Below are 25,202 nucleotides of genomic sequence, written 5' to 3' on the forward strand. Positions count from 1 at the left end.
ATGCGTATGCACTCGCTACAAACAAGCAAAAATGGGAAGAATTCGTTGCTAATCGCGGGAAATACACTAACTCGTATTCTTTCAAGGACGAGGGGGCTCCGTAGTAGATTTTTTTAATCATTGTGCGTAACCAGTCACATTCATATACAAATTATTATGAAGAAAAAATAAAATACTTTCTTAATGCATTTTACAGTTTTCGAACTTAACACCTGAATTATAGTTACAAAACTTTTTTTTCTGAAAGTATTTAGCAAAAATCATTTAGCATATTAATATTTTTGAACTAAAGCCGTAAACACATATATGAGTTACACTTGTAATTCACATAATTAATTATAAAATTCCAATAAGTAAAGACTAGTCAATTGTCAAGTCATGTAGGGCAAGTTTAAGGTAGGGAGCAATCACGGGATTTCACGGAAATTCAGATTTACCGAACTTCATACACATTTTGAAACTTTCTCGTGGATATGTGCTTAACAAATTCATATTCGGCATAGGATAACAGCGAGTCTACATTTTGGTACTGAAATGAATTTTCCAATGGATTACTCATTTGTTTTGAGGTTGATTTTGAGTTTAGTGCCCCTTTTGACACCGAGCAGCAATGTACTGCTAATTTTTTTGGAGGCATTCGCTCGACCGTTTTCAGAAAAATAGCACATACCCACCTTTATATCCTCCACTACATATTTGATTTAAAGTGAGTATTCTCTAACTATAAAAGTATTAGGTGAGTACGCCGTATACCCTTCATTACATTTCTGCCACCAAGACTATGTCAGCCGTAGACATATAGCTTAACGTGGGATCCGAGCCACATCAACTCCCACTGAAAATAGAACCCAGGTCTCTTGCGCCGAAGGCATTGTGAGCTAATTATATTGGATGGTAGGTAACTTCACCGTAAAAACTTTGGAAGATGATTCCTTACATGAAACGTACAACGAGATACTTTGTATCGGTCGATAATTACCTGTATCTTGGGCAGAAAGTGCTTCTACACAAGCACTATACCTGATATAATGTTACTTAAAAATAACAAAAGAAGAATGTTTTTAAGATGTAAGAAATATACATTATTATTGTATAGTTATTTCCGTAGAAAAGGTGATAATACTAGTGAATATAATTACGGAAGATAATTTAAGGTGTAAACGATTACTGCCACTAAAGATTTACTTATATTATTAGCCGAACCAGGGTTGACGACTACCTTTGGTGAGTCGTTGTAAAATTTTTGGTTTACCTCACCCGGGATTCTTGTAAATTCATATCCCGAAGTCTAAAGTAAGGGTGAATTTACCTCTGTAAGAAGGTTCATGAATACGAACTCAACTATTCTCAGAAGTGGCAGAATAATCACAAGAAAAATTATGATCGGTGAGATAGTAGAGAATGAAATTATCGACAGTGTTAACAACGAGCAAAATATAGCTCCCATTACACCCGAAATGTTGACATTAGAAGACAAAATTTTAATGGCATTACAGCGACAGGAACAAGCCATGAAGCAAAATTTGGCTCAGATGTCCAACGAATTAAAACAGACGGTACAGCAGAAATCCGAAGAATCAAGTAGACAATATGAAGAATTAAGTAGACGATTGGAGCACATAGATCAAAAGTCAGAAGAATTGAGTAGAGGATTAGAGCAAATAGATCAAAAATCAGAAGAGACGAAACAATCTGTTATCCAGGCGGTGAGAGACATCACATTACAGTTTGATGAAAAGCTAAAAAGATTATCTGAAGATTGCCAGGATAATTACAACCATGTAATCCAAGAAGTCAATTGTGTAAAAAAGGATTTGGAAGTAATAGAATCTTCTGTTCGTCAGCAAAAGATTCAGGTCACTGATAATTCTAACCAAATACGTGCAAATACTCAATTGATATCTACCTTACAAGAGGAAATTAGGACGTTACAGATTAAGGACAACGCATACCACAACAACATGGTTAATGATCGTTTGGAGTTCCCTTGTTCACAAGAGATGCCCTCGCATTCACCCGCAGCAGATCGACGTGGACCTTACGTTATCTCTTCTTCAAGTAATCCATCCGATGAGGACATTATTTTGGAAAGAATCCATCCAAGGAATACAGATGGGCGGAAAAGAGATGGTGGAACCACGCATAACGCAGTAGGTAGAAATTATCACTCAACACGAAAACGAAATGGTGAAAGGAATGTAAAGTTAAGTGTAAAGATGAGCGAAATACGTGCTATGAGTAAGTTTAGTGGTAAATGTAATGAAAATGCTACTTCTTTCCTAGAAAAATTTCAGGATGAGTGCAGTATAATGTGTATAGATAAATCGCAATATATGAAATTAATCCCTCATTTATTACTCCCACCATGTTCTTTATGGTTTAAAGCAGTACGAGATCACGTCAATACATATGAGGAATTCAAAGCCGCGCTGATTGCAAATTACGAAAACGACTTTTTACTTGCAAACAGAGATGCCACGATTAGAAATCAACCTTTTAATCCTCGCTTGCACAAATCTGTTGTTGATTTTGTTGTAAATACGTATAACGAATTAAAAGTCGTAAATCCGTTGCAATCGGAATCTAGAGTGGTTGCATCTATTCGAAATCTACTACCGTTTAAATTACAACAGATCCTGTTTTCTACGCAGTGCATGAGTTTTAATCACTTATTAATGCTTGTCCAATGTTATGAAACTCAATACCAGGCACTGAATCATCAAGCGGGAGTAGGTAAAATTAAAAACAATTCAGATCACCTTGTACCTGTTCGTAATCTAAATATCCGTAATGTGAACAATACGGAACATAACCTAAATCGAGCAAATTTAAACAATCAGAACGATCAAAATAGACAAAGATATGTTGGGAATCCACCTAACCTAATTAATCGTGACAATCCTTATGTCAGACCATATAACCAAAGTAGATTCAAAAATAGACGAAATACATGGCGAAATTCCAGAAATACAGTAAACTACATGGATAGACGTAATCGTAATTCAAGAGATGGCACTTCGTATCAAAATCAAAACAATGACGCAATTCATGTACAAAATAATGCGGAACATAATCATGATTGTGCAGTACAATGTACTTTATTAGAATCATATGCAAGTACGAATTTAAACTGACTGCAGTTGATGTAGTAAGGGTTAAGTCTATATCAGTTATAGATTCTTATGAACATTTATCTTCAAATTTATGTGTTAATGACAATAATGAAAACAACCCTTATGACTTTGAAGTACAACACATTAAAGGAGTAGGTAATGGATCCGTAGATATTTTATTACTTCTGTTTCAATAAATGATAATTTTCAAATGATTTTAATTCTTTTTTGTTAATGTGAAGAATTATAGTTCGATTCATAATTGATTAAAAGCAAAAGGTTATTTATATTATAGTGATTTGTGTTGAAACTTAATTATCAAGGATTATGTTAAGTATAAGGTTCATTCTATTAAGCTAGTTATTCGACGACTGTCTTCATGCACCACCTTATATGTTACTCGAATAAGATCCTTTTGTATCATGACGCCTTATTGATATAATGTATACTGTAAAATATCATCTAAAGTAATTACGATATAATGCGCCCTAGAAAGACCAAACATTGTTATCATCACCGTTTTTAATAATGATTGAAACTGTTGATCATTGTAATGTGTTTTAAAATGAAATTATTTCTTACGTTTTTGACTTCGTACCCTTCGTTGATTATATTAGTAAGCGACGACGTTTTTATAATAAAAGATAAATATTAATGAAATAGAAGACTTGTTATAAATGTATTTATATGAAGGAAACTTAATGAAGTTATATACGAGGGGCGATCAAAATGTAAAGGACACAATCAATATAATACCATTATTATAAACGGACCAGTGGTTCTTAAATATAAAAGTCAAGCTACCTTGTAACTTTTATATTCAGTCCCATCATCGGGCGACATTTTATGCAACGAGATACTTTGTATCGGTCGATAATTACCTGTATCTTGGGCAGAAAGTGCTTCTACACAAGCACTATACCTGATATAATGTTACTTAAAAATAACAAAAGAAGAATGTTTTTAAGATGTAAGAAATATACATTATTATTGTATAGTTGGTTGCTATGTAGTTGTTTATGGATACATAATTAACATGTATGATTGCAAGACAGTTTGTGTGAATATACGTTAAAAGAGAATCAACGAATAAATTATCTAACACTTATCATGGACTTGTAATTTCCGTAGAAAAGGTGATAATACTAGTGAATATAATTACGGAAGATAATTTAAGGTGTAAACGATTACTGCCACTAAAGATTTACTTATATTATTATCCGAACCAGGGTTGACGACTACCTTTGGTGAGTCGTTGTAAACGAAAGAAAAAATTTCTAATAAACATAGATAAAAAAAAAATAGTCTCCTTTCAGAGTAACAAACGGCCAAAAATTCGAAAAATCACGTTTCAAAACCCCCTGGATCGGAAACAACAGGATCTTATCGCAACGCGTTACACATTAGAATTCACTCTACTTAAATATCCATGTTTCACAATCCAGCGATACCAGCGAAACGAATGTACTGAAGAAACAGCATAAACCTGAAGGAGTATCCCCATACTGAACTTCCTTTATACAGTTCGTTTCGCCGATAACGAAGGATGGTAAAACATGGATATTTAGATAGAGCTTATACTAGTTCTTGTGTAATTCCTTGAATCATTTGCGATAGGTCTTAAAGTTTCGAATTTTTGGCAGCTATTAACTCTCAAAGGAGGCGTTCCTAGACCCATGCTTGTTAGAATGTTTTTCTTTCGTTTCATATAAGGAATCACCGCCCTAAGGTTTACGTGGAGTTACCTTCCATCCTGCATAACCACGAGGGATTATTTGCTTTAGAGACGATCGTAATAGAATGCATAATTCAATTTTGATGTATCGTGAAAATATTATCGTGTCTTTATTTGGAAGTTTTAATAAATTAAATATATGACAAAAGAAGCTAGTTAACTTGTCACAATCATTAGGTTTTGGTATCTGTTTCATATTACACTGTTAATAAGTATGTATGTTAATGAGTATGAAACTAAATGATTTTTAAAGAATCGATTGGGAGATCAATATGAAGATATAAGTTCAGCAGTGTTGGAAACAAATTATTTTCCATTTCTTGAATAATTTGAATGCTTTGTGCTGAGTAAAGAATTTGAAATAAATTGAACAATTCCGTACGTAAAACATATACTGGATATAACTTTTGGGCCACTCTGTATAAATATGCAATGGTAAATTCATACTCATTTTTCTTGTAACATTTTGCCTCACATCAGAATTTAAAAAATACCTTAAAAGTGAAAAAGTACTGGAGACTTCAAAGGTGGAAGGGGAAAACCAGTTTTTGGGCCAATGTGACTTTCTTCTTGCAGAACTCTGGGGAGGGGGGGCACTGCTTTAACTCTTCATAAGATTTCAACAAGTTTGTCACCAGTACATTTTGTACTCTTTATTTTCTAGAGCTCTTTCCTGTTGCCACTGGCATCAAAATTTACGAATGGAGGTTAAAGAATTGTTTTAATGTTGTTAAAGTCCTACCTAGCCGAATTCTAAGTGCGCGTGACTTCTGTTTGTCAGGTCCCCAGTTGTATTCCCAATAGGAGTACTGAATTTCTTTGGAGTTAACCCAGCATCATGAGGCAATTCGAGAACTACCCGAATTAAGAGGTAGAGAACTCTTGTCCAGAAAACCAAAAATAAAGATAACTGGAAACCGATGCGCTGACTATGCATCACGTCGTTGAAAGTGTGAAATCTGACCGGCTGTAGGCCTAAATAAATTCGATAACTAGCCAAAACATGGAACAAGCAGAAGAGACCATTTTCTGCGTTTCTAGGTTGAAAGTTTTGTAAGAAATTCGTACGTGACAGATCTACATAGTTACTTCATAGCATGACACAAAATAATAGCTTTGAGACGTCCTATATTCTTTTATTCATATGACGCAAAAAAAGTAATATTTGGTTTATAACTTCTAAAAACATATAAATAAAATCGAACTGGATTGTGGCACCATTTGGCTAGGTTATAATGTGTTATACGAAATTAACGTATATGTGAAAATAAGCTATCTCTTTGTTATAGAAACAAAGGTATACTTCGTCGGATATATAATGCCAATTTTCCGTTTTTTGCCTGCATTACGTATTTAGCAGTTAATAGAAAGCTCCACCTGGATATATCCAAAGGCAACTGCTATAGTATGTTAGGCAGTCTGTACAATGACACTTAAATTGTAAATTACGGTGAAAATTTGAACGTGTTTCCCACAAGGCAACACAAATTTTAATTTTAATGCATGTGTGTATGCTTCCACGACGTAGCAATCACTAGCCCAGCCACGATGATCCTCTGTTACACCACTGCTTATTTTAATACTCAGCGATTTAGTGTGTATACTATACCACACTAACTTCAAACACTAGGTTTATATATTATTTGTTTAAAAAATTAATATTTTGGGGATCGCATCCTACTAACATACCCAATGTAATTTGTTCCTACCCACACAGGCATTACAAAAGTATCGAAAACTGTTCCCATTCAATATTCGGATTTTATTCGAAATCCGGGCATAGGATCAGGATTTTATACGAGATCGGATATCGAATTTCCTCCGATATCCAGATTTCCTCCTAAATCCGGAAAGTAGAAAAACCTGTTTCGGAAAATAAAATCTCCGGATTCAAGATTTTTTTTTTTTTTGGCCATCCCTGTGCTGACGGCAAATTCTGAAAGAAATTTATTTAGAAGGACGGCAGCTGATTCAGATTGGATTGGAGTTTAGTGTCCTGCTCAGCAGTGAGGCTATATGAGACCTTGGACCTACAACTTATGAGATTCGAATCGCATGAGCTACCGCCGGTCTCCTGTGCCAAAGGAGCACACGCATCCTCACGAACTCACTGCTGACTTAGAACCGGATTCCTCCCGGTTATGAGGTATGAAAGCTAACAGTTAACAGTGAATCTACATACGCTCTTTAAAATCACGACTTTTCGAGAGCACTCACAAGTTCATTAATAATATATTTGTGTGTGTCTGTGTACACAGAAAAATCAGTTATCCGGACAGCAATATATTGTATAATATACAAAATCCTTATGTTTACTACGGAAATCAGTATGGAGCACACATTATCCAAATGCTACATACCTTCCCCGCTTAGACGTTACATTATGCCGTTGCAAGATGTATGATATCTAACAATCTTCCGTATATTACATACAAATACTTACGTTACATACGTTAGCTATATGTTATACATACGTCCATCTGTATGTGAGATCCTGATCTCCTACATACAGTTCTTTCGTTCTGTATAACGTTTATTCGAAACAGTTACATAGAAAGTAAGTATAAAATATACTTTTTCATTTATATGTTTGCTATACGTTAAGTCCAAAACTACATGATTTACAATGTAATATACGTTTTTAAGTACGCCGCAGACATTTTTTTCTCAATATATGAAACGCACGGTTACTGTTGGAGCTGCCTTGAATCTTCTTCTTCTTTTTTTTCTAACGGAGGACGAGTTGAGTTGAGTTGATTTTAGTTTAGCGTCCCTTTCAGCAGCGAGGCTATATGAGACGTGGACCTACTGATTAACGTGGAATCCGAACCACATAAGCTCCCGCCGGGAATCAAACCCGGGTCTCCCACGCCAAAGGCGCGTACGCTAACGGAGGACGAGAAATTGAATTTATATTTCTTAAAATAAGAGGAAAAGTAAAGAAGGAAATTGACAGAAAATTCTGTACGTAAATAGGACAAGTATTTTATTAAAGATGTGGGAGTGTAATATTTTGTACATACAAATAAAAATAAATATTATATCGATTTTCCATCTTTGTATTACTTATTTTTTAAAAATAACTACTAACATCACGTTTCAAAAGCATCGCAGCATTCAACTCCAAGGATCAAAGTGCAAAACTACTTTTCAAATGTTAATACTAAATGCATGCACTGGGGTTTAGGGTCCCTTTTAAACACTGGGGTTGTATTTTAAGGTTGAATCCGAAACACTGCAATGCGTTCAAATTTCAATGATCTCTTACCGGAAAACGTAAAAATTAAATCTTTAAGGTTTACGTCCCACAGTTATGCCGGTGAGGCTAAAGGAGACGGTGATGATGAGGAATGAATGAAATGGTGGGATGAAGAAAGTGGGAGAAAACAGGAGAACCCCGGAGAAAACCACACACACGGTACCGGGAAACGAACCCGGTACCCCTGCATCAAAGATGAGCGCGCTAGGGACTAGATCAGCAGGGAGAGCTTAATGATATTAAAGTAATATACCTGTGCGAAATACAAAAATAATGTTTATCTACAAAACCGTTGGCGTATCTCTTACAGAAGTATTTATTTAAACCGTTATACTATATTTTTTATAAGTAGAAGCTTTGCTTTGCATATAACTAGACACAATCAAACTATATTCACATTTAAAAACTACATACGTGTGATAGATTCGCCAACTAACACTTTGGCTTCATCAGACACTATAGTAGTTAGTAGTGTTTGACTTGATAGTGTCTGATGAAGCCGAAGTGTTAGTTGGCGAAACTGTCACACGTATGTAGTTTTTTTTAAATGTGAATGTACTGTTTTGCTTAGAAATAATTTGTTTGCGTTATGTTATTATTATTATTATTATTATTATTATTATTATTATTATTATTATTATTATTATTATTATTATTATTATTATTATTATTATTATACTTATTTTTTATTAATATCAACAGAAAAGATGCAAATAACTGAAAATGAACTAATGAATCTTGTAAATAAACTAACTTTCTTAATCATTCTAACTATATTTCTCTTCCCACTAATAAACTACTTTTATGATTTTTAAAAAGAAAAAATAATCACGCCATTAAAAAGACAAATATTATAAATTTTTGGTTGGTTAATTAATAGATAAATCTATCAAAGAAAGTTAAATCCCACATTCATCTTCTATCTTGAGATAATGGTATAGAACAGGGCCCAAAATTTCCAGTCGCCAGATCGCCATTGGCGACTAGAAATTTAGAGACGGCGACCAGTGTTCAGTAGGAATGGTTTCTGTCTAGTGTTCACCTATTGCCAAGCTGCCCCGGTACAGAAGATTAACATGCCATTGTGTACTAACCCGTCCTTGTGTTTGTGTATCGAGTTTGCACATTTCTTAAATGCTATGACATTTCAATTCGGAAATGACCCGACATCTTTTACGTGCTCCAGACTTTGCTTTTAGTTTGTTATTTCTGCGCTACTATGCTTTTTGTTCTTGGGTACTTCCATTATTTACTGTCAGAGAACGATGCAAAAGACCTCGGTGTCGACGCGCCCATCCAAACCCTTTCAATCAATCAATCAATCACTGGCTGTGCAGTTTCTGTTTCGCACGAAAATAATTGTCACTGAGTGAGGGAAAACATGGATTGTGAAGTCTTTCTTTGTCAAACTAAAGGCCCGGGGGCGGGAGGATGCTCTAATAATGCATACATGAGAGATACTGGCGACCATCATTTTTGGATTGGCGAGTGCATCTGACTGAAATTTTGCGCCCTGGTATAGAACCACATAACTGTATCCTGCCCTCCGTTAATCAGGAGCTTACGAGAAAACTTTATAACGAAAATTTCTTTCTTGAGATAATATATTGATTTAAAAATACATAATTCAGGAATGAAAACACAAGCGAACGTTAAAATAAACCTTCGTGAAATATATTAGTATCTTGTCACTTACCTGATAGAACTGGAGGCAAAGCAAAACACAGACAATGTCACTGCAGTTTGAACTTAGCTCTAGTCGTTGTCGAAGTAACCCAGCTATTACGGAGCTAACCTGTTCAGTGTTAGAGTAAAACATACTGAAAATTAAGTCATGGTCCGAGGGTGTCAAATCATATTTTCAAACCGACGACCCTTATTTCCAAGCATTTCTTACACCACATGGATGATTCATATATATGTGAACAAACCCCTCCTCGAAAGCTACAAGCAGAAACCTCACCATTCTTCAACCTCTGTCAGTTAAGCTTCCCCCTCGTTTATTACAATTTCATTCAATTTACCCTTGAAAGGGAAGTGATTTTCTTGTTTGATTCACCGCCAATTGCATTTTCAACTTATCATCACCTCCACCACCTACGAGGAGACTTATAGGTTTGGAATTATATTTGGCGTTTGTGTGTTTATGGGCTAAATTCTTCCCTTTCCAAGTCTCCCGTTCGAGGAAGGAATTTCCTTTGCATCGTCTCAATTATGAACCAGCAGGTACGGCTTCGATCGCTTTACTAAGCGTTTCACAGGCATCAGTACGTTTCGCAGTTCTTATGATTAGCGTGCATGTGTTTCGTGCACGATATTCCAGATTTGATTCCTGCTGAGGTACTGGAAGGCACGTGACTTATTCGTATAGAGCGGTTACCTCCGATGCATGGGGTCCCTGGTTAGGTCCCGACCAAGTAAGTTTGTGGTGAACAACATTGTGAAAGTGGGTTTCATCGGGGTACTCCCGCTTTCTCCCACTTTCTCATTCCACCAATTCTTCCATCATCATTCACTTGCTTTAATCATCGTCTCCCTTGGACGTTAAACTGAAAGATTTCAGGTACTACCTATCACTTTTCGTAACGCGAAAGAGTTTTCATTTCTAGATAAGATTAAGAAAAAAATCAGTATAAATTGAGTACATAAATTTACAGATTTACGAGGCAAGAAAATTTAGGAGACAAGATGAGCAAAAATGTTGCACAAATCGGTTCTTGGTTGACATAGAATTCTGAGGCAATTTGGGAGCTACTTAAGAAGTAGTAAATCCCAACCTAGAAAGCCTGAAATAACAGCAATAGGGCGGATGTTTAATTTTATATCACACAATTAAAAGCCGTCAGGTTAGTTATAATCTTTCATAGGCTGTAAATTAGTGTTAATAAAATTATTTTAATATTTGTTCTGTTGTTGTTCGAACATTCGAATATTTGTTCCCAATATTCGAATAATTGATCGAATAATTATTTGTTATCCGAATAAACATTTGAATAAATATATTTGTTATCCAAGTAATTATTTATTATCCGAATAATTATTCATACAATTATTTGTTAACTGAATAATTGCTCGAATAGTTGAGTCGCCTAGCATTAAAAGCCGCCAAATCCATTTTTTTTTTTTTTACTGAAATTGAGTTATATATTGCTTTTTATGTTTCATTTAAATGAATTCCATGGAAACAGGATTTTGTTTAAAAGTTTAATATTTCATACTAAAAAACTAGTTCAAATATGGGATTTTGTACACGTGTATATGGAGCTTCACTGCACGTTTTACGAGATTACTCGAAACTAAGCGAAATGTATGTGGCGGATTTTGATATTCGAAAATTGAATATTCGAAAATTGAATATTCGAATGTGCATTATTCGAATAATGAATTTTTCGAATTTTAACAGCACTTCATCTTCAACAGTACATCTATAACCGGCTGCTATATCTGGCTGCAAGAAAGATATAACCTTTTCCTCGAATACTGAATTCATATCAAAAAGCCATTACTCGCTGTATGTTACTGTTTTTTATTCTATGGTGATAAAGATTGAAACCGGAAATCGTTACTTTGAACTACTTCCGGGTTGAATAGATGGTAAGGGAGGAAATAGAATCTACTCTTGGGAAGCTGAATCAACTGCAAGAAACTCCATCTTGATATTTTTTTTACCATTCTTGCTATCACCGTTTTCGGGATCTCAATCACTAAAAGTTGGTCGCTGATTTGCGGAGAACAGATACTAAGATTTTCTCAAAAGTAATAATTTCATGGAAATGATTTGATACAAAAATAGACGGTCGAACGGATGAATGGAGAAAGGTACGCAACTTAAAATATCACAGTAAATACAGGACGTCGAATATCATATAGATAACAATAAAATCAATACTCTTTTAAGATTAGAGGGAAAGATCGCTGTAATGGAAAATATATAAAGAAATATATATATAATTTTAGTTGGAAACTCTACCTGAAAGAGAGCTTAAGGCAGACCAAGAAAATAAGAGAATATCACTTAGGTATTATAAGGTAGGATGTTAGGAAGATGGATTGGATTTACTTGGAACAGAAAGGGATCCAGTGGTGAACATGTTTCTAAGGAATGAACTTCCAGGTTTCTTAATGATATAATGTTCAAGCGTCCTACTGTTTGTACGTACAAAAACTATGAAAATGGATGGTTTTACGTACTGTCAGCAGTATACATACAGTATTTCAGTTTTCATATAGTAGACATACATAACCTTTAACGAAAACCAGCATGGTACAATTTCATGTCATTGTTCTTTCGTTATCAACTTTAAATCCGGGTCCTTCGTACAACATGTGAGTGAATGTTTTTAATTATATCACAATTTCTTTATAAATAAGTATAGTATAGATTTGTGCTCAAAATGCAATGAATGTCTTTTGCAAAGACATTCGTAATATTATATTTTGAAAATATGATGTGATTTTTCTTATTCTTTATTATTAATTCTATTGGTTGTATTACTATATTCTAACTAATAAATACATTTGAGAAACTTAGAATAATATACTATAGCTACATATAACAACAAAAATATTATAATCGTAACACAGATATAACGATACATCTATCCTGCTGGTACGACCTTTCTGTCCTACTATTGTGCTGCCAAAATGTCTTGAGCCGTGGCAAAAATGCGAACTAACGCTCACACCCTCACACACACACTCGTTGAGCCAATAAGGGTTCAGCTGTTGCTAAGCGAGAGAAAGCGAGTGGAATTCCTTCAGCCGATAGCAGCGCTTGCAACGGAAGACTAGGGATCAAGTCAATGTAGCATATCTATAGCAGTGCTACAGCGTCTACTATCGCAAGGCAAGATTAACATTGACAATAACGATAAGATGAATGATAATGGTGGAATGAGGAAAGGAGGAGGAAACGGGAAAATCACCAGAAAACTCACGCGTACAGTATTCGAGCTTCCGTGCAGCGAAGCAGAATGAATAGTATCATAAAGAAACCTCTTTCTGTTATAGTATGTATGACTTCCACGCACGTGGTCCAAGATTCAATTCCCGGTTCGGACAGAATATTCAACGTTGCTCCAGTAAAGTTAAGATAGCTGTTTGAAATAGAAGCAAGGAAGAATAAAAGCAAGAAAGAATAATAATAATAATAATAATAATAATAATAATAATAATAATAATAATAATAATAATAATAATAATAATAATAATAATAATAATAATAATAATAATAATAATAACAGCCAATGTACTGACCACACATCACCTAATTACAGAAAAAATAAAAGAACTACACTACCAGTCATAGTCAGGAGGCTTTAGTTTATATTTCAACAAAGTTAACGCTGTGGAAAAATATGTTGATCAACGTTAATTAATATAACGTTTATGCGTATACGTATGTATGCCATATACTCACTCACAAAGCATAGAAGGAAAAATTTCCATTACCTGCGATGCTTGCTATATATCCACAGGTTGAATGGTTTCGTTAGCCCTAATATTAATCAAACCTACCTCGCTCTTCATTTTATGGCGATTGTCCACCGTTTATACAAGTACACGGTGAGTCCATATCTGCAAAGCATGTTTCTCAATGGAGAACAAACAAAACGACCGTTCCTTGGAGCAGGCGATTAAAGCTGATAATTTATGTTGTGGTAATGGTTTGTGGGCTTATCCCTTCTTCTTCTCCCTTCCTACTGAACGAGGCAATTACTTAATTTTCCTCTAATTAACAGCGAATAATGAAGATGGATAGTTTATATCGAGGGAAGCAACGAAGGGGGAGGGGGCAACACCATAACAGAAGACCATGATAAGCCAAAGTCAAACGTGCATCTCTGGGTAAACAATTTAAAGAGCATTTTTTTTACCACCACCAAGAAAGAAACACAAGAAAAATGCACAATCATGGCGTTGAATTCATTTCGTTTCCTATCAGATTAAAAAAAAAAAAAAAGGGAAAAAAGAAAAGGAAAGAAAGAAAAAGAAAAGAAAGAAAACATTGTGATGTTACGACAAGAAAGAAGAAAGTATACTAATTGTAGAACAATTGAATTCATAATTTCAAGGGATTTACACATGTCATGCCCCTTATGCTGAAAAAGTGATTTTCAAAAGTCTGTTCCTCCGTCACAATGTATGTAGTACACTAGCCTTCAGGGCAAACTGTTTAATGACTCAAATTTTAAACTCAAGATTTTTGTAAGTTTCTCCAGAAGTAGAGTTCGAACTTTCTTGATACCTACCCAAAAGGATAGTTTACTAGAAGGTTAGGGAGATGGAAATCAATATAGAAACTTGTTAATAAAATTAAATGGTCACGTACCCTAGTATTTTCGAAAATTTTAGTTTTAAGTGGGGAAGCAAGCAATTTAGGCAATTTCTTTAATATTTTCAAGTGTGTCTGTTTTATCACCTTGGGAAAACAACTGAGCCGTTTCAAATGAATCTTGGAACATAGTTAACAGTTGGTTCGAGTCGCGTTTTTATTATGTTACTTTGATTAAAATGCATATCCTAAGGAGGAAAAGCTCAAACTTTATGCCAAAAATATTTCTCTCACGATTCCTCAAGCTAGTTCGATGTAAGTCAACATATGAACTCCTTACGTTATATATGTTGACATATGTCTAAGCGTTTTCGAGAACTTTACTTCAAAATGTGTTTAGGGGGAAAATTTTCCAAAGGATTTTAATTTTCCATTTTCTATGCAAAATATAGCCAAAGTGAGTTAAAATTTGAAGCTTTTAATATGAACATTTTTGAACATAGCACTTGAGTTGCAGCTGAGCTCTTTTAATTCATTTCACTTTAGCTTAAATATTCGCCGTAAAGAAGGGCGAAGGGGGTTGAAGTATATCTTCCAAATATTGACCTTAAAAAGTAAAATAAAATAAATAAGTTAAAATATAATATTTAAAAATACTAAAATAAAAGTAAAACATTTCATGTAAAGAATGTGTATTTAGTTAGTATAAAGTGTATGATATATGATTCATTAACAACCCTTAATTTGGCATAAGTCATTTTATCTTAAATATTCACATAGGGTGTTTTTGTTTGTTTTCGGCAGATCTCAGAAACGATCCAAGGAATTTTGCTTATACCAGTATTTCGTAAATAAATGTTTCGGTAATAACGTTAACATGATATGATTTAATTTAAGAAATTGAAATGATTTTTTCCCACTTTAAAGCATTACATTTATGCCCTAAGGAAACAGTGATTAATGGAAACAAAAGATTGTGAAATTAATTTTTTGTGTTCTTTCCCCAAGGACAGGACGGATCATGATACCAACAAAAGGCATACGTGCTTGCCATTTCTTAAAGTTAACTCATTAACCAAACATTCCTCAGTGACTTTATATCCTTAATTATCACTATTAACTTAATTTCACTTGTTTCCATTAACCCTTAAGGACAGAAACAAGGCTCTTCGGCCAGGAATCGAACCCGAACCAAAGCACAAAGACGTACGCGCTAGCCAGTAGACCAGCGAGGAGGGCATGAATTAATTTAAGAAATCAAAACAATTATTTCAGTGGCCCGTATTTTTAATTGTATTCTGTGTTTCTATTATTATCATTATAGTTAAATAATATTTTGTGTTTAAAATTGAACCACAGAATTAAAGGAATAAGGATTCGTTTAAGATGAAGAAGTCAAAAAGCAAATTATCATTTTTAGGTTACAACAAAATTTTACAATAAAATATGAACAGAAAAGTTAACTTTTTATACCAACCTATATTATATATACTGTATAATGGTGTTTCAAAACACTGACAACGTTTGAGAGGTGATTCCTGATACCAAGATAAGACAAAAAGAATAGACCAACCTGGGTGTACAAATGCTTCCTTTCGGAGTTATATGCTGACGAAAACATGAAAAAAAAATGAATTTTCAGGGTTTATAGATCCAATACTATGGCACTTACCGTAGTCGGATCAAGACTTCACTTAGGAAATAATATGTGCGCTATCCAAAAATACATGTTTCAGAATCCTGCGGCATTCACGCAATAATTTTTATAGAGGGAGTTTGGCTACGGGCATATAATTTGAAGTACTCACCAACTACCTCTATAAAAATTGTTGCGGAAGTAGCGCAGGATTTTGAAACATGGATATTTGGATAGGGCATATACTAGTTCCTAAGTGAAGTCTTGACCCGACTACCGTAGGTCCCATAATTTTGGAGCTATGGGCCTTTAGAGTTAATTTTTTCATGATTTTGGCAGCCTATAACTCCGAAAGGAAGCATTTATGCACCCAGGTTGTTCTATAGTTTTTGTTTTATCATGACGTGAGGAATTATTTGCCAAACGTTGTCGGCGTTGTTTTGAAACACCCTATATATATATATATATATATATATATATATATATATATATATATATATATATATATATATATATATATATATATATATATATATATATATATATATATCTTGGACTTAAAAATTTATTAAGAATGTATTTGCTTTGTTATTTGAATATGCTATGAATACTTATAAACCAACTTTCTGTTCTCATTTCAGAAATTTTTCATGACTTTAACCAAGTTCAGGAAGCGTGGTTGCAAGACGGTAAGTTCAGTTTGTATTATTAGTAACAAAATGTAAAATGTTTGTATTATTAGTAGTATTATTAGTAATTTAATATTTGGCTAGCAATTATTTGCATACTTACAATTGAGCATCTGTAGGGATGGGCCAATATGAGCTATTTTCTCCACTGAAATTTCTGCTAGATATAGGGCATAGCTACTTTAAACCAATGCTTTATATCTGGCGTAAGCCAATGCTTTACGTTGCACTAATACCTTTTATTAAAATTTTATGTGTTGCTATTTCTCTAGCCATTTTTAGTATTGTATACATTGCATTGTATATTCTGCAAAATATCTGCATTAACACTATCACAAATGAAATTAAACATGAAGATATGTCGTAGAACATGCTACAGCGTGGAAATTGTTGTATTAACATATTTATGCTGAGTACACGCACATTTCTCTGCAAAAATAAAGCATAGCTTTAGTTATTCGCAATTGTTACTCGTAAAATTATTTGAATATTTTCCTACTACTATTTGAGTACTACTATTTTCCTACTAGTATTTCCTACTATTTCCTACTACTATATACTATGTGATCAAAAGTATCTGGACACCCCCAAAAACATACGTTTTTCATATTAGGTGCATTGTGCTGCCACCTACTGCCAGGTACTCATTATCAGCGACCTCAGTAGTCATTAGACATCGTGAAAAAGCAGAATGGGGCGTTCCGCGGAACTCACGGACTTCGAACGTGGTCAGGTGGTTGGGTGTCATTTGTCAGAAGTCTGTATGCGAGATTTCCACACTTCTAAACATCCCTAGGTCCACTGTGTCTGATGTGATAAGTGAAGTGGAAACGTGAAGGGACACGTACAGCACAAAAGCGTACAGGCTGACCTCGTCAGTTGACTGACAGAGACCGCCGACAGTTGAAGAGGGTCGTAAAGTGTAATAGGCAGACATGTATCTAGACCAGCGTTTCCCAAACATTTTCAACTTGCGGCACACTTCAGGGTAACTTGAATTTTCGCGGCACACATATTATTATTATTATTATTATTATTATTATTATTATTATTATTATTATTATTATTATTATTATTATTATTATTATTATTATTATTATTATTAAATACTATAGTATTTTTTTTCTGATTACTGACATCCTTCTCACAGAGAAGAAAGCTCGATCACTGGTTTTTCCCCGTGGCAAATCATTATGCTTATTTTTCATTTTAATTTAAAAATAGAAAACAATTGCAATCAGATATAGGACTCAAGTTGTTAAAAATACACTTTCTTTTTCGAAATCTGTATCCAACCTTTCATTAAGGAGGAGGATCACTAAACAACGAACGAACAAACAAATCTCTTTTACTTTTAAAACACAAATGTAGGTAATTCGTATGCATGTTTACTTTGCCTGAAGGATTGAATAATATTTTAAAATTTCAAGTTACAAAATAGTATGCAACAATAAAGAAGCAATAATTGTTATAACAATGATAACAAATACTTTTTTCAAAATTAGAAATGTACAGAAAAATGTTCTACAGAAAAGTAACACAGTATGAAACTTTAAATTTTAGATTCAGAGTAGTAATGTGAAATACAAATATACTTTTTTCTCTATGTCTTGCAATTTGATTGCTATAGAACTAATAATTTTTTTTTCGATTTCCTCGCGGCACACTAGCGACCCATTCGCGGCACACCACTGATCTAGACCATCACCCAGGAATTCCAAACTGCATCAGGATCCACTCCAAGCACCGTACTATGACAGTTAGGCGTGAGGTGAGAAAACTTGAATTTCATGGTCGAGCGGCTGCTCATAAGCCATACATCACGCAGGTAAATGCCAAACGACGCCTCGCTTGGTGTAAGGAGCGTAAACATTGGACGATTGAACAGTGAAAAAACGTTGTGTGGAGTGACGAATGGTACACAATGTGGCGATCTGATGGCAGGGTGTGGGTATGGCGAATGTCCGGTGAACGTCATCTGTCAGCGCATGTAGTGTCAACAGTAAAATTCGGAAGTGGTGGTGTTATGGTGTGGTCGTGTTTTTCTTGGAGGGGGCTTGCACTCCTTGTTGTTTTGCGTGGCACTCGCACAGCGCATGCCTATATTGATGTTTTAAGTAGGGATGCGCACGAGACGAGTCGAGACAGAATTTTCCTGACAAAATTCGAGTCGAGACACAGTTCTTCCAATAGAGAAGTATACATTTTTCGAGTCGAGACATCGTTTTTACAGCACATTTTCGAGACGAGACAGCCTCAAATCTTGTCTCGTGCGCATCCCTAGTTTTAAGCACCTTCTTGCTTTCCACTGTTGAAGAGCAATTCGGGGATGGCGATTGCATCTTTCAGCACGATCGGGCACCTGTTCATACTGCACGGTCTGTGGCGGAGTGGTTACAGGACCATAACATCCTTGTAATGGACTGGCCTGCACAGAGTTCTGACTTGAATCCTATAGAACACCTTTGCGATGCTTTGGAACGCCGACTTCGTGCCAGGCCTCACCGACCTACATCGATACCTCTCCTCAGTTCAGCTCTCCGTGAAGAATTGGCTGCCATTCCCCAAGAAACTTTCCAGCACCTGATTGAAAGTATTCCTACGAAAGTGGAAGCTGTCATCAAGGCTAAGGGTGGGCCAAGGCCATATTGAATTCCAGCAGTACCGATGGAGGGCGCCACGAACTTGTAAGTCATTTTCAGCCATGTGTCCGGATACTTTTGATCACATAGTGTACATTTCACAAATGTTGAACGTGTATTACGCACAGCAATATAAACAACCCTTTTTATGTAGGTCCTAGTAGTTGAAGTTCCATAGCATTCATAAAACGTATCTCATGAATTTGTACAAAAGCTGAACACTCTTACAAGACTAAAGCTTAATAACAGGTTTTATCAACTGTTAGAAATCCTGTAACTTTCGTTAGTTTGATAAGTAAGTAAACCATATCGAAATCAATTTAGGGGACTTTATGAAAGAGCGTCTGTATCTTTTTCTTTCATAAGAACAGTAACTTAAAATCTAGAATAGTTTGCACTAATTCTTTTCCTAATTTTGCAACCTTTGGCCTCAGGGGTGATAATTAATAGCATAACAAAAGAAAAACTAAACAAATAATTAAGTTTCACTATTACTGAAAACTAGCAACAGATTAAACAATTTTCAATACATTTGTTTTCAACACCTCACAATTACAATATAACCTTCCGAGCTTTTTTGCCTGCAAAATCTCTGACAATGACATGTATGTCAATGTCTTCCAATAACATTCATGTCTGGGATAAGTTTATAAAGAACATGGCCCGCTATAAACAATACCAAATTTCTCTCTACTCTTTCTTCTACATGCCATGTCTCCATTTGTCGATACAGCCCCCATAGTTCTATGAATCTCTCTTCTTCAATAGTGGAATGGAAAAAGATTATGTAATTAATGCTACTTTACAAGAGTATTAACCATAAAGTCAATAGAAAACACGTTATAAGATTTACTTTTTGAGGCCCGTTTTGGCGCTTTCCTGACTGTGGCGCCCCGGGCAGTCGCCCGGCTTGCCCGACCCTTGGTCCGCCTCTGAAAAAATCCTCCTAAGTACAGTAATAATAATTACAGTCGCAAATACTAAGCCCTTAGATGTTTGGTGATTTTGTTTGTAGGGACCCAGAGACCAAGCATCATTGGATGATAGGATCCAAGGCTCTTGTGCCGAAGGAGTATTGTATGTACCGAAGGAGTATTGTATTGTGCCGAAGGAGTATTGTATTGTCAGAGACCGAATCTCCTAGAGAGGAGGATAAAACTCAAGGACATGACGTCTTAGAGATTGGTGAGGTTGTTGAAAGAACCAGGCGTCCAAGCGAAGGGAAGGTCTCGAAGACAAAGTCCTAGAGAGGGTGGTTATGATCAATCGGTGAAAATTGATGACTTCTGCTATGCTGTGACTTCTTTTATCCTGTCTTCGTTGATCTTCGTTATTTCAGGAGTGTTGACGATGCTGGACGATATCTTCTTCATGGTTGTCATTTGAAGTTGTTTACAGCAGCACGTGGTGTTGGGAGCACGTGTAGAACATTGCAATATGCTTTTTTAATTATCGAATTTTTTTGTAATTTTGTCTTGTCGCGTCTACTATTTAATCCATGTATTATATTTAAGTTCATCTCTGATATTTGTTATGTCTCGAATTGTTATAAAGTGCGCAAATGTCTATGTTATGTGTTTGAGCCTTTCTGCAAATACATGTCTCTATTTTCAGTCTGTGTAAATGTGTCTTGAAGGGACCATGGCTAGAAGGCATTTGCATTGTCTCTTTGTTTAGACTTGCCAACTGTTTCCTTATTTGAGTTGTTGGTATTTACTCTTTTAACTTCTTTCCTTTGGTTGTGCATTGCCATTCCTCTTGACATCTTTAAATAATTTTATCTAGTTCTTTCTTATTGTTTGGAATTTGTTTCAGTATTTCTAAAATTTTAGCCACTTCTTTATTTTTGTATACATTTTAAAAGCCTGTTCTTAGTACCAAATTTCACAAAATTAAATCCCCACGTTAAGCGGGTTTGCATATCCAGGCTCCTAACTATGAAAACATTTACGCTCAGTCCAACCTCAATCATTTCACGAATTCAACCTGTTTTACGTATGTTATTAGGGCATAATATCGATTGTGATTTATTCTAAAAACACTTTTATACATTGCAAGAGCTGTAACGTCCAAATATTTATTGAGAACTCATAGTCGTATCGGAATAAACAAAAGCGAGTATGGAACAGTAAACTGCTTTCACAAAAGGCAAAAGAAGGTGTGCAAAGGCATACAAAACGGTCGAGTGGTTTGGATCAATATACTATCAATCACATGTTTCTGTGTTCAAACCCAGGAGCAAGTTGTTTCCTTTTTAAGTATCTTCCTATTTTCATCCGGAGGCTGAAAATATTTCTTTGAGTAACTCATTGAAAACTTCTTTTGTTTCAAATTCGATTAGAACGGAACATTATATGAATTGCGAATCTTAAATCCATAGCTTAAAAAATGAAGCATACTCACTACTCCATTATCCTCCGATTTGTAACGAAAAACTATTTATAAACAGTGGTGATTTCAGAAAATTATCCTCGGGGGGAATTTCAATATGCGGGTGGATGGCAAACGTTGGTAGTCTACATTGAGCACGATCGAATATATGTCCTGAAGGCGGAAATTTCTTAGCTCGAGAGGGGTCTCAAATTCTCCCTCAGATCACGTCCTGAAAGCATCATTGCTTAAAAGGTTTTCGTAACAAATATAATATTACATTTGTTTCTCGTTCTACATTTAGAATTGGTAAGATCATAACTTATAGAGGATTATAATAAAAGCATAAAAATTACAACACCAATCATGTATAAATTATCCTGTAAGTTACCAACTTTGGGTCAGATTAAAACTCAAATATTTGTTTTCGGATTGCACTTAGAAGTAAGTCCTCTCTATATAATCGTGATTGGAAAGCCATGTATTACACTAATTAATTAATCAATATTTATACGAATATTTTTTATTTTACTATTTAATATTATATACACTTCATTTCCAAAATCAAAATCTCGAAAATGTATATTGTACGAGTGCAGATTCGCAAATAAATGATTATTTATCATATATATTGGTCTCTATTTAATTGAATTCTATTTAATTGAATCCGACAGGAACACAGACAGAAATATAGAGAACATGTGAAAAAAAGGAGAAAAAAAAGCGTTGAACCCGGCGGGGACTCGAAGTAAGTTCGAATGGTGCATAATAAATTATTTAATTGAATCCGACAGGAACACAGACAGAAATATAGAGAACATGTGAAAAAAAGGAGAAAAAAAGCGTTGAACCCGGCGGGGACTCGAAGTAAGTTCGAATGGTGCATAATAAACCGAACGCCTTAGACCACTCGGCTATGGTAACAACTAGAGATTGTAGCAAAGGCTTCGAGTAGTAGTTTTTATTACAGAATAACATTTTCTATTGCCTAAAATTTAAACCTAATTTACTTTGATATAATATATCTATTAATTTGTTACATGAACACGTTTTCGTTACTTTGATGAATGATGTATGTTTTTGATATAGATTCTATTACACGTTCTTTCGTAAATATTATAGAAAGTATCAGGGTTATTTATGATCTTTCATGGGAATTGACTGGCGCATGCGCAGTACACATACAGTTCAATTGGAAGGCGAGGAAGGAAACGCTAACACACTGTTAGAATGTTTTATCGCTGTGAAGTATAAAGAACAGCTAAAATGTATTTTACGCTTGCCATTGCGTAAAGAATCACCAGGTTAATGTTTGTCCAAGTTCTCGCTAATCAATTGGACTCATGAAAAATAATTAATATTGTCATTACTGCACAATATGAAGAATAAAGAACGTAAATTACACCACGTTGTTCTCGAATTCGAACTTAGCTAAGCAAGGGACAATAAACAAAATGTGATTTATTCATTCGAATTGAGATAATTCAATGAAACTAGAAATTACACAATCAAAAGGAAAAATATCGTTAAAAATACAATAATCCGAGATGTGAAATAAAGTTATTAATTTACTGAAATTAAAGTAATATTGGGCATTATATAGAGTAAGAAAAAAAGTAAATGTATTCTCAGAAACGTTCCAAGTAAATTCACAAATACTTTTTGAAGATATACTACTCTTCCTTTACGTTTTAACGAACTAATAAGTAAAGAAGCAAAGGAAAAGAATGAAGAACGAAAGTATTGCTCTTGAAAAAATATAATAAATAAATGAAACTTAAATAAATGTTTACACAAAAAATAACACACTAGTACTTCGTGTAGTCACCTCCAGAGTCAGTAACTTCTTGAAGTCTGGAGGGGATACTAGATACAAGTCTCGAGCAATACGACGGTGTGTCACGAAAATGTTGCCACAGTTCCATAACATGATTTTGAAGAAACGTGTTGTCTCTGTCTTCACGTCTCTTTTCCCATTCTTGCACCATGTAGGCCCACAGATGTTCAATTGGGTTCAAATCTGGGGATAGAGGGGGCCACTCAATACAAATTAACTCTGGATGTTCACTTAGCCACTCTCGTGTTTGCCGGGAAGTGTGAACAGCACTGTTGTCATGCATAAATATATATTCTTCCTGTTCGGAGAGTTTCTTTCTGAGGACAGTAACAACGTATTTTCGAGGATATTAATGTAAACACTGCTGTTCATTCTCTGAGGCACCGCAACCAAATCTCCAGGACCAGCAGCCGTCATGTATCCCCAAAAGTGTGCTGATATTCGTCCTGAACAAGAAGTTCTGATAATATTTTGTTCAGCATACCTGGTTCCGCGCGGTCTATACAATATAACTCTGCCTTGTTGGTTAGACTTGAAAACCTTCTCGTCGGTCCAGATGACTAAGTCCCAATATGACTGAGGTTGGGCTATGTTATTCTGTGCCCATTCCATTCGTCTGGCCTTGTGAGTTTCAGTCAGGAGAGTCTTTCTAGCGGGTCTTGAACAGTGTAGACTAGCCCCCAATAATCTTCTTCTTATTGTTTCGTGAGAACAATTATATTCTCTGGCTTTGTCCAAGAGGAATGACGTGTGGCGCACAGGTCTGTTGATTACTTCTGTAACTAAAGCTTGATCTTGAGCTGCAGTTGTCACTTTTAGCCTTCCACTTCTTGACCGAGATCTGAACCATTCACCACCTTCTTCATGTCGCCGAACCCATTTCTTGACCGTTTTCTTGTCACATTCCAGATCTCGAGCAATCTGAGGCACAGTTTGTCCCATTTTTGCACGGCCTATGATTTCTCCTCTCAGAGCAACAGACAGTTCTCCACAACCTTTAGAGCGAGGCATTTTGAGAACCTGTTAGAAATTTGCGTTCTGGCGTATATGACAAATGTCGGTAAAGTGCATCTTTCTGTTTCTACTGCGCATGCACCAGTCAATTTCCATGAAAGATCATAAATATTCCTGACAATTGCTGTAATATTTATGAACGAATACGTAATAGAACCTATATTAACAACATCATTCGTCAAAGTAAAGAATACCGTAAACATAAAACAATTTTAACAGACTATTACATCAGGCCAAAATAGGCTTATACTTCAGAGAATACAAAATAAATTTCATACTGTAACAAAAGATTGAACATGAAACACGCTTACTATATTTTCCACTTGTCACATTAGCCGAGTGGACTAAGGCATTCGGCTAGAGATTCTGAGGCACCATTCAAGAGTAGTTTGAATCCCACCACAGTACAATTTGGTTTTACCTCTTCTTGACATTTCTGTTTGTGATCCTGCCGGATTCTATTAAATATAATTTCGTAATACGCTAAAATATACGTAATATTTGAACTTCTTAACCTCCCATTTTTACATTTTTCAAGCTCAGTTGAGAAGAAAGAGGGAAAATGAAAGTACAAAGATTTACAATAATTACTTAGCATTTACTGTCATTGTAATTGTGGATATTTTATTTATG

General features: G+C 35.0%; 1 protein-coding gene across 1 annotated transcript in view; it reads left to right on the forward strand.

Annotated features, from left to right (window-relative positions):
• The window catches only part of Ets96B (ETS variant transcription factor Ets96B), a 332,448-nt gene that overhangs the window by 77,773 nt on the left and 229,473 nt on the right, over positions 1-25,202 (forward strand). Inside the window, exon 3 of the mRNA XM_081735103.1 lies at positions 16,659-16,706. Within this exon, the coding sequence (XP_081591229.1) occupies positions 16,659-16,706 (48 nt within the window). The remainder of the gene's footprint in view (positions 1-16,658; positions 16,707-25,202) is intronic.

The sequence above is a fragment of the Thermobia domestica genome, chromosome 13, assembly GCF_964235325.1.
Source record: "Thermobia domestica chromosome 13, izTheDome1.hap1.1, whole genome shotgun sequence".
NCBI classification, from domain to species: Eukaryota; Metazoa; Arthropoda; class Insecta; order Zygentoma; family Lepismatidae; genus Thermobia; species Thermobia domestica.